Below are 13921 nucleotides of genomic sequence, written 5' to 3'. Positions count from 1 at the left end.
CCGTTTTTCACAATTCCTGACATTTAATCCTAGTAAAAATTCCTATGTCTTAGGTCAGTTAGGATCACCACTTTATTTTAAGAATGTGAAATGTCAGAATAATAGCAGAGAGAATGATTAATTTCAGCATTTATTTATTTCATCACATTCCCAGTGGGTCAGAAGTTTACATACACTCAATTAGTATTTGGTAGCATTGCCTTTACATTGTTTCACTTGGGTCAAACGTTTCGGGTAGCCTTCCACAAGCTTCTCACAAGAAGTTGGGTGAATGTTGGCCCATTCCTCCTGACAGAGCTGGTGTAACTGAGTCAGGTTTGTAGGCCTCCTTGCTCGCACACACTTTTTCAGTTCTGCCCACAAATTTTCTATGGGATTGAGGTCAGGGCTTTGTGATGGCCACTCCAATACCTTGACTTTGTTGTCCTTAAGACATTTTGCCACAACTTTGGAAGTATGCTTGGGGTCATTGTCCATTTGGAAGACTCATTTGCGACCAAGCTTTAACTTCGTGACTGATGTCTTGAGTTGTTGCTTCAATATATCCACGTAATTTTCTTTCCTCGTGTTGCCATCTATTTTGTGAAGTGCACCAGTCCCTCCTGCAGCAAAGCACCCCCACAACATGATGCTGCCACCCCCGTGATTCATGTTTGGGATGATCATCAGCTTTCAAGCCTCCTCCTTTTTCCTCCAAACATAACAATGGTCATTATGGCCAAACAGTTCTATTTTTGTTTCATTACATCAGAGAACATTTGTCCAAACAGTACGATCTTTGTCCCCATGTGCAATTGCAAACCGTAGTCTGTCTTTTTTATGGTGGTTTCGGAGCAGGCTTCTTCCTTGCTGAGTGGCCTTTCAGGTTATGTCGATATAGGACGTTTTACTGTGGATATAGATACTTTTGTACCTGTTTCCTTCAGCATCTTCACAAGGTCCTTTGCTGTTGTTCTGGGATTGATTTGCACTTTTCGAACCAAAGTACATTCATCTCTAGGAGACAGAACATATCTCCTTCCTGAGCGGTATGACGGCTGCGTGGTCCCATGGTGTTTATACTTGCGTACTATTGTTTGTACAGATGAATGTGGTACCTTCAGGTGTTTGGAAATTGCTCCCAAGAATGAATCAGACTTGTGGAGGTCTACAATTTTGTTTCTGAGGTCTTCGCTGATTTCTTTTGATTTTCCCATGATTTCAAGCAAAGAGGCACTGAGTTTGAAGGTAGGCCTTGAAATACATCCACAGGTACACCTCTAATTGACTCAAATGATGTCAATTAGCCTATCAGAAGCTTCTAAAGCCATGACATCATTTTCCAAGCTGTTTAAAGGCACAGTCAACTTGGTGTATGTAAACCTCTGACCCACTGGAATTGTGATACGGTGAATTATAAGTGAAATAATCTGTTTGTAAACAATTGTTGGAAAGATTACTTGTGTTATGCACAAAGTAGATGTTTTAACCGACTTGCCAAAACTATAGTTTGTTAACAAGAAATTTGTGGAGAGGTTGAAAAATGAGTTTTAATGACTCCAACCTAAGTGTATGTAAACTTCCAACTTCAACTGTAGCTAGTTGTCCAATGGTGCAATGGAAAAAATAATAACTCGCTTATAGAAGATGAGTGTAGAATGGATAGGGGTGTTTCCATTATCCCAGCCACACATCTTCCAAAAATGTAGAGGAGTCACTTAACGCTCAGTATTTTTAGCTTGGGCGAACGCATGTCAAGTCTGGCCCCCATGTCTCTCTCTTTGTCTCTCTCGCTGAGCCCTGACTGGCGGCATCTGCCCTCTCATATCCCCCTGAGCTGCCCACACCCTAGAGAGGAGGAGCCTCCATGTCCTTTTGCATTTGACCTGGGTGAGGGACCAGTAGCACGGTGAGTCTCTTTGGCCGAGGTGTCTGCTGCCCTCCATGGCCCAATGATCCAGCAAGCAAACCCTTCCTAACACCTGCTGGTCTGACAAGTCTCAGGTCGAAGCTACCTAGAGGCCTGGTTATCCTTTCTGCGGTTTCTACTGACCACTAAGAAAAACAAAGATTTCTAACCTCAACCCTTTGGATCCGAGACGAGGCGGTTGACGACACCAACCATGGCTGATAAACTGGGTCTGGCTGTGGGGGACGACACGACGTCCATCATGGCGCTATTGGAGCGTGTGGCGGGCATCATTGACAACGTGCAGACGTGTCAGACACGTATGGAGGAGAGGCAGCTAGAATTGGAGAACAGCGTCAAGACCATCCAGGAGGACGTGGTGAAGCTGACGGTAAACCACGCCGCCACCAGCAGCACAGTGGACAAGCTGCTGGAGAAAACGCGGACGGTCAGCTGCCACATCAAGGATGTCCGGGTACGGGTGGAGAATCAGAACATCCGCGTCAAGAAGGTGGAAATAACCCAGGAGGAACTGTTGGCCAAGAACAAGTTCCGGGTTGTTATCTACCAGGTAAGCCCATTCAGCCAATGTCATTGCTGTCAGAAGCAAGGGGTACTCACCATTGTCATCTTCATCCTCTAACTGGTTATTTAAGGATCATACTCTCAAGAGTTGTAGAAGAATGTGGTAAATTGTTCAAACTCATGGACTTTAGTTGAGATTTTGATGGCAGAAACAACATGGAGACAGGGGGCCTGAAAGAATCTGTTAAAATTGAGGGTGTTAAAAGTTAAATCAAAGCATGGACTCTTTCAGATGGTTTATTGGTGCAGGCTTAATTTTACTTTGGCCTTCAAAGCTAACAGCTGCAAGCCTGCCGTTGACCTGATTATTTCAGGGCCTGAGTTGCCTTGACAGGACGTAAGATATAGTGCAGTCTATTAAAAGGTTAGATGCTGCACTCAAGAATACGAATCTATGTGGCAAATTGCAAATGACGATACGATTTGGATTAAGCAGCCACGTATGGGGCGGAGTGAATCTTGGCTGCCATTTTATTTCAGACTAGGAAAGAAAGGGGGAGGTCAAATAACAAAGAACAACATGCTTTTTCTATAAACAAACTGGATTCACTGGCAGCCGCATAATCAATGAAAAATATGCAGTTTGGCATGCAAGTGTGTGTGTGACATACAGTACTAATGTTGAATAAGAAACTATTGCTTTGAAGGCATGCAATGAGTTGATTTAATTCATACTCTCCCTTCTATGAAAATGGATGCTGTAATTAAAGATGACTCTAACACCGGATCAATTTTCAAACATTTTAACACCAGTTTTTACTCAAATGCATTACAGATAATGTTTTATTTTATATTAATATTACCACTGGTGTTTATCATTTTTTTATTGTGAAATTACTACCAACAGTAATTTCTAGAAGTTACTTCAAATATTTTTGTAACAGTATGTACTTATGCTGTTTCCCTACAGTCTTGAAGTAAATACCAGGTAATAAGGGGGTAAAGTAAAGTGATACCAACTTAATTCTACTAATTGCTCAGTACTCAATTTTGCAATACTTCAAATAACGTTTGCCTGGCCCAGAATGGGTCATACGGTTAAGACACTTCCATTCCATTTTTACGCTAAAGGGGGAAGTGAAAATGAAACATGATAGGGAGGTTTAGGAATCAAACAAGGAGTGGGGACATCTGTAGCATGGTTACAGTAATGTTGGTTGATTCTCTTGGTATACTGGGATTGACAAATTCACCACACTGTCTGCCATTCTGCGGTTGTGCCATTTAGTGACCACTAGGTGCTCTTTTTATGTCATCATTTAAATGAAAATTGGTAAATGCAAATTAGAATTCAAATTTAGCAATTTTTTGGGATAAGCTGCACAAACCCAACATGTACATGGTTAGTGACGATTCACTTATATTTAGATCGGTATAAGAGGATCGAAAGAAAAAGATTATGGATGTAACTAATCTTCCTAGATTTCCCTTGTAGCCTAAACCTGCAGTGGCACAGATTTATCAAATCAAATCTTATTTGTCACATGCGCCGAATACAACAGGTGTAGACTTTACTGTAAAATGCTTACTTACGACCCCTTTCCCAACAATGCAGAGCTGAATAGTATGAACATTTGTAAAAAATTAAATTTAAAAAAGATTAAGGAAATACAGTGGTAACATAAAATAACAACAACAAGAGTACCGGTACCGAGTCAATGTGCTGGGGGTACGAGGTAGCTGAGGTGATTGAGGTAATATAATTCACAATGTTTGGTCTCAGCAAAAGAGATGGCTCTAATGTTGACAACACATTAAAGTATCTCCCAATTTCTTTAGAGAAATAAACTGTAAAACAAGTTACTCTCTTGACAGAAATCAGCTCGACGTACTGTAAGGCAGTTCATGAATATTAATAAAGAGCACTCTTTGTTTTTCCAGCTAATGTTGGGCAAGAGAACATTGAAATGGCAAAAAAAAGACTTATTTGGAATTTAAGTCAGAATATAACACTAATAGAACAGTCTCGCTCTAATAATGAAGAGCACCTCCAGTCTTTGTAAAGGGGTCTGCTGCTATTTGCTGGGTCTTAATGACAGCTGACAACATTATTCAAAGTTATTATACAAGGTTATTCTGAGAGCCTGCTGTGCACAGGGTCCTCTTTCTGTTTTTATGCTGAGAGCCTTTTCCTGTCAAGGCCCTCACCTCCTAATAAAGTATTAGGTATGAGGCTGTGATTGTCAATAAACCTCTCTTAGAATTATATGAATGCAAGGGCATAAGTAAGTAAGACATATTATTAAGTAAGGCTAATTAGTAAGTAAGACAATTTAGTAATTAAGTAAGACAAATTAGTAATTAAATAAGACAAATTAGTAAGTAAGATTAATGAGTAAGTAAGTAAGTAAGTAGGTAAGACAAATTAATAAGTAAGTAGGTAAAACAAATTAGTAAGTAAGACAAATTAGTTAGTAAGTAGTTTAGTAAGTAAGACACATTAGTAATTAAATAAGTAAGACCAATTAGTAAGTAAGTAGGTAAGTCAGTATGTAAATAAGTAAGTAAATATATAACTATGTACAAAATGACAGTTTATACAGAAAATGAGGGAGGACATTCTCAGAACGATGTCCTCGTGATAGGGCTAAGTTATATATTGAAATTGTATTTAATAGACTTCAAAAGTGATAATTTCTTTGGCTTCATTTCGCAGAGTTTTATTGGGCTTGGCCTATCATAAAGGTTTAGCATGTTAATCCTACGCGTGTGAGGCTGTAATTTTATAAAGTCATAGGTTTGAACTTTTAGCTTAAGTGTTTAGATCAGGTGTTCTATAATACGTAAGAGGCATATTAATGATACAGTACATTAATAGTAGTAATATTTCATATAGCAAATGGTACATGCCTCGTTAGAGTATATTGGAACAGCACTGCAACTCTGAATTCAGCATTGGAAGCAAACTTCCTCACCCATAAATGGAACTTGAATACGTGTAAGGCTTTGGCATGATACTTTGAAATTCGAAAGTTTTCAGACCACTTGACTTTTTCCACATTTTGTTATGTTACAGCCTTATTCTAAAATTGATTAAATTACTTTTTCCCCTCTTCAATCTACACACTGTACCCCATAATGACAAAGTGAAAACAGGTTTATATACATTTTTGCTAATTTATTTTTAATAAATGTGTAAGTTAATGCTTAGAGCTGACCTCCCGGCCAAACTGAGCAATCGGGGGAGAAGGGCCTTGGTCAGGGAGGTGACCAAGAACCCAATGGTGACTCTGATAGAGTTCCAGAGTTCCTCTGTGGAGATGGGAGAACCTTCCAGAAGGACAACCATCTCTGTAGCACTCCACCAATCAGGCCTTTATGGTAGTGGCCAGACGGAAGCCACTCCTCAGTAAAAGGCACATGACAGCCCGCTTGGAGTTTCCCAAAAGGCACCTAAAGGACTCAGTCCATGAGAAACAAGATTCTCTGGTCTGATGAAACTCTTTGATTGGAATGCCAAGCGTCACGTCTGGAGGAAACCTGGCACCATCCCTACGGTGAAGCATGGTGGTGGCAGCATCATGCTGTGGGGATGTTTTTCAGTACCAGGGACTGGGAGGCTAGTCAGGATCGAGGGAAAGATGAACAGATCAAAGTACAGAGAGATCCTTGATGAAAACCTGCTCCATAGCGCTCAGTATCTCAGACTGGGGCGAAGGTTCACCTTCCAACAAGACAACGACCCTGAAAATAGCAGTGCAGCAACGCTCCCCAACCAACCTGACAGAGCTTGAGAGGATCTGCAGAGAAGAAAGGGAGAAACTCCCCAAATACAGGTGTGCCAAGCTTGTAGCGTCATACCCAGAAAGACTCAAGGCTGTAATCGCTGCCTAAGGTGCTTCAACAAAGTAATGAGTAACGGGTCTGAATCCTTGTGTAAATGGGATATTTCCGTTTTTTATTATTAATACACTTGCAAACATTTTAAAAACCTGTTTTTGCTTTGTCATTATGGGGTAGATTGATGAGGGAAAAAACGACTTAATCCAGTTTAGAATTGAGGTGGTAATGTCACAAAATGTAGAAAAAGTGAAGGGTTCTGAATACTTTCCGAATGCACTCTATGTAACTGCCATTCAAACACATGAAACAGTTGATGTATAATGTTAAGATATGATGTTAAGACATGGTTTTTCTCTTGTGAACATTTCTTGAAAGGATGAATGAGCTGGAGGCCCATGGAAACGTACTGAAGCATCTCCAATTCCCAAATAACTTCAAGCAGGAGAGGGAAACGAGAGACCCAAGTGAACCAGTACACATCTGATATATGCCAAAGACTATCAAACCAGTTCTCCTTAAACGCGTTATTTAATGAACACATATCTAAATGAATGGTGCTAAACTCTCAGGTGACACAATGTTGTATCAAAACCTTAGTCTTTCTACCCAACTTTTGACATGTTGTGAAATACTGTAGGCCTTTATGGCATATTCTATAAAGTGCATACATTTCGAATTATGTAATAAATTATTATTTTTGAAATATCATTAAAGTCTTGTGTTTTCATAGAATATTAGAGGCCAATAACTTAATTCTGAGATGCACGTAGAACATAATTCATTTACATTTTAGAATGGAGGGTGTTTTTTTGTAATACTGAAATCATACTGTTATTAAGTGATTGTAGGTGGGGAAAAAACAGCCAATTAGGGTCAATCTGTGAAATTTTGTTGACCTGTCTTATTAACCCTATCAGTCCCGAGACCCCAGCAAAAATCTCCTTTTCATTGACTTTCATTTATCTGCAAGTCCAGCCTTTATATTTAGCCTCCCAATTAAGTGTTTAACCATTTTCCTTTCAGGACAACCAGGGTTACAAGTAGAACACAAGTTAATTTGACATAAACAGTTGTATTCATAAGTTTTATTGACCAATGTTAATAAGAAAAGTTCAGCCAAAGCAAAAACCTGATCATTTTGTATTTATTTATATGAATGCTCTAAGTACAGAAATTGTTTGCTAACTGGGAAATTAATATCCAACTAGTCAGCGACAACTGTGCAGAGTTTGGTGTTTAAGACAGCAACTATGTGAGCTTATTGCAGTATTATATACGCCATGTCCTTGGATTTCCTATGATCTTCTATGTAGAAGAACCCCTTACCTTCTAATGACTCTTGTGTAGCTTGTGAGCATCATAGAGCAGAGCATGTTACATGTGCATGTTTGTGAGAGCCTTTCAATGATAGCTTTTAATAGTTTGTAGCTCAAGTCATTCAAAGTCCAGTTTAAAAGGGGTTAGAATTCCAATTTGCGCCGTCATCACGGTGGGACTCATTGGGTTAACAGATATAGAGTCCCAAATAATGGTTTGAACCAAATTCACTGATTAACTGAAGCTCACAGTGTGGGCTGGATACAGTGTTGGGTTGCAGATACCAATTTAGCTGCCATCTATGGTAATTCATACAATTATTTATGGTTCTTGGCAATGTCTTCATGAGTGGCTGCTCTCATTTCAAACATTGACTTTAATGAGTGAAGTACTGTATGAAACATGAACCCATTAAATAACTGAGTTATGGGACACGCAGCATTAAGCGAGAGCAGTTGGTCTATGCTTCTCAGGATTGTCAAGACGTCAGATTCTTCATTCAACAACTAAGGCAAAAAAGTCAATATTATCAACATCAAGACTTTTAATTTCGGTCTTTATTTTCTATGTATTCAACCTCAATACTATTGCAATCCTTCTGTCAGAGGTCAGATATCATTAAACCTGAAACAAAGTGCTACCACTTGATATTACAGATGTATACTAGCAGGCAGACAAAAAAAAATAATGTTTTATTGTCACATACACTGGATAGGTGCAGTGAAATGTGTGGTTTTACAGGTTACAGATGTATACTAGCAAGCAGACACACAAGCGCTTTTGTGTGTCCCTTTGGTTGTTTTGAGGTGGTTCTGAGACACTCAACCTGGTTTCTGATCTCATTACAGGGTGACAGTGAGGTGCCAGCTGTGGCAGCCGGAAAGGAACCCAAAGGACCCAGTCAACCCAAGGCACCCAAACCGTCGGCGGCCGAAGTGGAGCCAGACCACTTTGAGCTCCCCCCTGAGTCTGATGAGGAGTACATGGTGGTGGAGGAAGCCTCGTCCACAGCCGCCAAGATGAAGAAATCAGGCCTGAGCCGCATCGAGAGCTTCAAATCTACCTTCTCCCGCGCGAACATGACCAAGACGAAAGAGAACATGAACAGCAAGGTTGGCCAGATGGGTGAGCGCATCGTATCGACTGAGCGCCGGGAGAAGATCCGCCAGTCCGGCGAGAGGCTCAAGCAGTCCGGCTCGCGGCTCAAGGAATCTATTGCCAGCCATGTGCCCGCCAAACTGAAGAAGGAGAGGACTGTGGCGGAGGGCCAGGAGGGGGCCGAGGGGGTCACTGAGGGTGCCGCACCCATCCCGCCACCCAAGGGACGCAAATCCGCAAGCCCTGACCTCGCCTACACGGAGGTGACCAAGGAGGCTGAGGATGGAGAGGATGAGGTACCGATAAATGATATCAAGCAGCTCTCCTAAAACAGCGGTCAAGGAAACTGAAAAACAACAACATACATGTTATTTTTCCTTGTTTTAATTTTTTTTTTAGGATTGGCCTGTGACCCATAGTCCCAGTAGTCCCGGTCCCAGAAACAGGCCAGTTAGGGTGTCAACACGATGAGTTTATATAATCCACACACTCCTGTAAAATTTGTAAGTCATCGATGTTTTGGGAATTCAAGGATTTATATAGAACAAGTAAATATATATATTTTTTTTCTTTTTTTCCTGTTTACATTAGACATGGACTTTCAAGTATTCAAAACAAATAAACTGAAAAGAATTACAGCAAGTTTGAGGGATTGGACATTTTCTACAGACTTTCAACATCTTCATAATCAACATACTTACAACATAACGGACATTCAATTGTCGTTAATTTGCATGTTGAAAGGCTGAATATGGGATGTTAAGGCTAAACTACTGAAATGATGGAAGTTGAAATTGAGTTTAGGTATGAATGGTTTAATTAAGGTTAATGTTACGTATGAAAAACAATAACTTGACAGAGAAATGTCTTGTGTGAAGGTATGTGAAGAGTGATGAGCTTCAGGACTGAATGATGTCAACTCATGCCCGCCGAACCAGAATTCAGTGAATAGATAACATTTCTTGTGCAGTTTTTGCAGAGAAAAACTAAAATCAGCTGTTGTCTGAGGAATAATGCATATATAAACATATATAACAAGTATATATCATTTCATTGGAAAATGGGTTAATTTCTAAATTGGTCCTTTGTAGCTCAGTTGGTAGAGGATGGCGCTTCTAACACCAGGGTAGTGGGTTCGATTCCCGGAACCAGACATACTGTATGCACGCATGACTAAGATAAAAGCTTCTGCTAAATGGCAAATATGATTATATTATATGAAACGGTGAGTGAGGAAACTACTGTGTATTATGTCAAATATCTATGATATGACATTTAAAAAATAAACAATAATTAGCTATACAAATGGCCAGTAGGAATAGACATTGTAAGTACATCATTTAACTCCCTAAGGACACAAGCAGATTCTTGAATATTTGCATCTTCTGCTCATTTAGTATGGTTAAATATATGAAGCCATTTCTAGATATTTTTTGCTGTTATAGTGTGAGTGATTTGGCATGACTATAGATATTATTTCAAGTTTATGCCACTTTACATATATAGGATGGATTTTAAGCCTCTCTGCTGCTAAGGAGAGGTAACACATTGTGCATGTTATTATTTATTCAATTGTCCAATACTCTTGTTAACTGTAGATTTTGTTTCTATTCAATGAACACGGTTTAAAAAGGTCTAACCTCGTTGCAGTACTACACTAACTGTTGCTATGGTAATTATCTTCTACACGTCCAAAATATGTTAATTAAGATAGTAGACAAGACAGTAGTCGAAAGCTTTTGTAAATTCCCATAAAATGTGTCGTAACAGCTTATGACAACCACACTCGTATTACAACACACATAACCCAGTCATAAGGTATAGAACTGTGAAAAGAAAATACTGGCATCCTTGTTTGCTATGCTATGATTTATTACATAATTATTAAAATGTTATAAAAGTGTTATTACTATGATGCGACATGATGCTATTCAAATGCTTTTTGACAGGGTAAAGTGTCAGAGGGGTTGATTTTAGTGGATAAATTGGAATAGGGGAAACATGTCATAACAGCTATCTTTTCTACAGCACTTCAACAAATAAAATACCAGGATATGATGAGTTATTCAAAAACAAGAATTTATATACGACTTGTGCATTGTTTACATCTACTGGTATTCTTTGAAAATGTGTTTAATAAAAATTCCAAATATAGTAATTTGGCTGCACAAAATACTAGCATTATTGATTAATCAATTCATTTGCACTACGTAGACAAATAGTAATTCTGAGAAATCACTTGGAATTAGATAAACACATACATTGTCGTCATTGTCATATTCAGTATGTGGTTGAGACACACACACAGTCACTCATTCACACACACGCACCCCTACCTATCCACTGCCACACAAACGTGTTTTGCAAAACTAAAATGACTAACCACTTGAAATGAAATGTCCACTCATTTGCAGTCACAGAGCAGAGCCACTCCCCTCAGTGTCCAGTGGTCAGGGGCCTGGAAAGTGCGCAGCAGCAGAGAGAAGATGAAGGTGAGGTCTGTGCGTCTGGGTTTCTTATACACGGGACAGGCGTACAGGCTTATCCCTTGCTGACGCTTGGCATCGGAAGCCAACGTGCTGATAGCATAGACGTGGACCACAGGGAGGACTGTGAAAAGGACCTGGAAGTGAAAGACGGGGGTGAGACTCAATAGGCTGGTTTCTAACAACTTCAGACTCAAAGGAAATTCATTACAGACCTGGGTGAAATACATTATGTCAAATACAAGTAATCAAGGTGCACTTGAATTTAGAGTTTTCACTTTCGGGACTATTTCATTGGTATGATGTTGTTGTTGACAGAACCCAGGTCTGGTTCATTCAAAGTTTTTACCATCGATCTTGTGAAGCAAATAATAATGAGCATAAATATTCTCAGTGGAAAATGAGATAATGCTATATGCTAACCTTTGGAGGTGACTCTGTGAGTTTGGCGTTTCTTTTGTCCCACCCTGCCCCGTCCAGGAAGAGTCCGTAGATGTAGACTCCGCCCATGTCGTCTGGCGGTGGCGCTGTGACGTCCTCCCTCATCATCCGGGTGACATCGTTGTGCAGGACGACAGTGTCCAGAGCCCAGCCTTTGGCCAGGTTCATCCTCGTGGTCTCCTGCCTCATGGCAGTCAGAAAGCCCTATGACAAACCACACACAGTTTATCATGGCATGACTTTGAAAACATTGTTGCTGGGTGCTTTAAAAGAACACTATTTAAAATCATAACATTTCTATCATAATGTAATATACATTATTCCCAGGTAATACATAAACAGTACAAGTTCCACACGAAGTACTGTAACCAGATATTCATTGGTGCGACTGCCATGTCTGCTCCACCTCTGAGCTTGTACATTTGCAGTAAGTGACTCGTTTCAGGAAACTAGGCATATGTCGCGGGTCACCACTTCACAGGAGAGCCATTTGAACATAAAGTCGTTTTCATTTTAAGTTAAAAAGTGTACTGTTAGCTAGCTAGCATTACGTGTATGATCTTATTATTTGTATCTCAGAGCCATTTGCATTGCTAGTTATAGCCTAATGTTAGCTAGCTAACATTGAACCTGGTTGGTTAGCTACCTGCAGATTCATGCAGGGTAGTAATGTCATGAGTTGTGATTATGGTTAATTGTTTACCTAGCTAGCTAGCTAGCTACATGTCTTAACAAAAGACTCCACTATGCAAGTAACCATTTCAATAGAATGTCACAGCGACAACTGTTGATAGATGTAGCTGGTAAATTCACTCTGGCTAACTACTCCGATTTCAGAGCACTCTCGTCTGAGTATGCCAGAGCGCAGAATAACTGACAAATTTACGAACACTCAACACCAGTTGAATATGTCCGGTGTCAGTAAACGTTGGCAAAAAAGCATAAATTGTTGCCAGCAGCACAGTTGCCGTCACCAACGCTCTGGATAATATAAAAACAGCCTAACCAGCTCTGCTAGGGCGAGTAAAATAGTCAGTGAGCTGTTCTCTCATTTGTGTCTTGAAGTAGCTAGCCAACGTTCGCCAGTTAGCTTGGGTGCTTGACTGTCGTTAGGACAGAACACTCAGATCAACCCTTAAAGAGTTGGGTGGGACTAAAACTTAAGAGGGTGTGAACGATGCTGAAGGGGTGTAGACAAAGAAGAGCTCTCCAGTAGGTACCAAAACATTCAAAGGCCATTTTCTCAAAGTTGATCAACTTTCAAAGCAGAATTACTTTCCCATTGTTCTTCAAATGCAGTGTATGATACACCACTGTAGCTCTTTGTCTCTGCTTTTATCCAATGTAAAGAAACACAATTTCAAATTTTGCTACATAAGATTGAATCAAGGCGGTCCTACCTGTGGGTTGAAGAAGCCAGTGAGCCAGAACTGGTGGGGCCGTCCACTGGAGATCCAGGTATGAAACTGCTGGTTCCTCTCCAGTAGCTCCGTGAACCAGAAGCCCAGCGTCGCTGAGTCCCAGCTGATCTTCTGCCACAGCTTGGGGATGCGAGCGTCATACATGCTGTCCAGGGCATCCCTCAAATCCTCTGACATGATAATGGTCCCTAATGGTAGATAATTTAGTTCAGGGACTTGAAACCTATAACCAGACTCAAAGGTCTCACTTCGATTTTGGAGTAGAGAAAAATGTTGTCTAATTTCTTTTCAAAAGTTGCTAACTAGCTATGTATTGTATTTCCATGCTAATTACACTGTAGAGTGTGAAAGTTGTTGATTTTATTACAGATTATCTTTTTTATAGTACCTCTGTATGCATTTACAGTATGTGTTTTTTAGAGACTTACCATCAATGGCCAGTTTCAGATCGGTGAGAGTACTCCGTACACAGCCTATGATTCGCTGCATGCGGTCAAGCTCCTGCCGCAGAAAGATGTTCATGGGCTGGAAAAGGCCCATTTTCTGAAGATGAGCTCTCACCTGAAGCACAAAGTAGAGGGGACCTTATTAATGATGTAGTTGTTCAGTTGATCTGTGGTACATATGGTATCTTTACATAGCCAAGATATAACAATTGTTGACCCCAACCCCTGATTGACACAATCAACCTTGTCCATGTCAGGTTGGTTACCTCATGTGGAACGTAGTCTGGTGGCAGCTTGTCCAGCATCTCGTTGGCCAGTTTCTGGACAGTGGCCTCTCTTGTCTCCCCTCCCCCTCCTCCACTGTCCTTGGGTTGGATATTGATGATGGTGCTTAGGATCTCGTTGGCCATGTTTGTCTGGTACGTAATATCAGCATTAGGATGAAGACCGAATACC

The 13921-nt window shown here is 40.3% G+C and overlaps 2 protein-coding genes across 2 annotated transcripts in view; one reads left to right on the top strand and one right to left on the bottom strand.

The window, feature by feature from the left end:
• Positions 1 to 2102: 2102 nt before the first annotated feature.
• LOC120050627 (caveolae-associated protein 4a-like) lies at positions 2103 to 9000 on the top strand. Its single transcript, XM_038997215.1, has 2 exons — positions 2103 to 2459; positions 8422 to 9000. Exons 1-2 carry the CDS (start codon positions 2103 to 2105, stop codon positions 8998 to 9000), a joined length of 936 nt encoding a protein of 311 aa, XP_038853143.1.
• Positions 9001 to 11075: 2075 nt separating this feature from the next.
• The window catches only part of dnah5l (dynein, axonemal, heavy chain 5 like), a 68086-nt gene continuing 65240 nt past the window's right edge, over positions 11076 to 13921 (bottom strand). The window contains exons 68-72 of the mRNA XM_038997213.1: positions 13732 to 13920; positions 13448 to 13580; positions 12999 to 13207; positions 11581 to 11802; positions 11076 to 11294 (exon numbers count right to left, since the gene is read on the bottom strand). Coding sequence (XP_038853141.1) covers positions 11076 to 11294; positions 11581 to 11802; positions 12999 to 13207; positions 13448 to 13580; positions 13732 to 13920 — 972 coding nt within the window. The remainder of the gene's footprint in view (positions 11295 to 11580; positions 11803 to 12998; positions 13208 to 13447; positions 13581 to 13731; position 13921) is intronic.

Source organism: Salvelinus namaycush, chromosome 7 (genome assembly GCF_016432855.1).
Source record: "Salvelinus namaycush isolate Seneca chromosome 7, SaNama_1.0, whole genome shotgun sequence".
Lineage (NCBI taxonomy): Eukaryota > Metazoa > Chordata > Actinopteri > Salmoniformes > Salmonidae > Salvelinus > Salvelinus namaycush.
This window is presented reverse-complemented; position numbering and strand designations above follow the sequence as displayed.

Coding starts and splice junctions, on each gene's coding strand:
- LOC120050627 (XM_038997215.1), top strand. CDS start 2,103: ATGGCTGATAAACTGGGTCTGGCTGTGGGGGACGACACGACGTCCATC. Junction 2,460..8,421: donor TCCGGGTTGTTATCTACCAG/GTAAGCCCATTC, acceptor ATCTCATTACAG/GGTGACAGTGAGGTGCCAGC.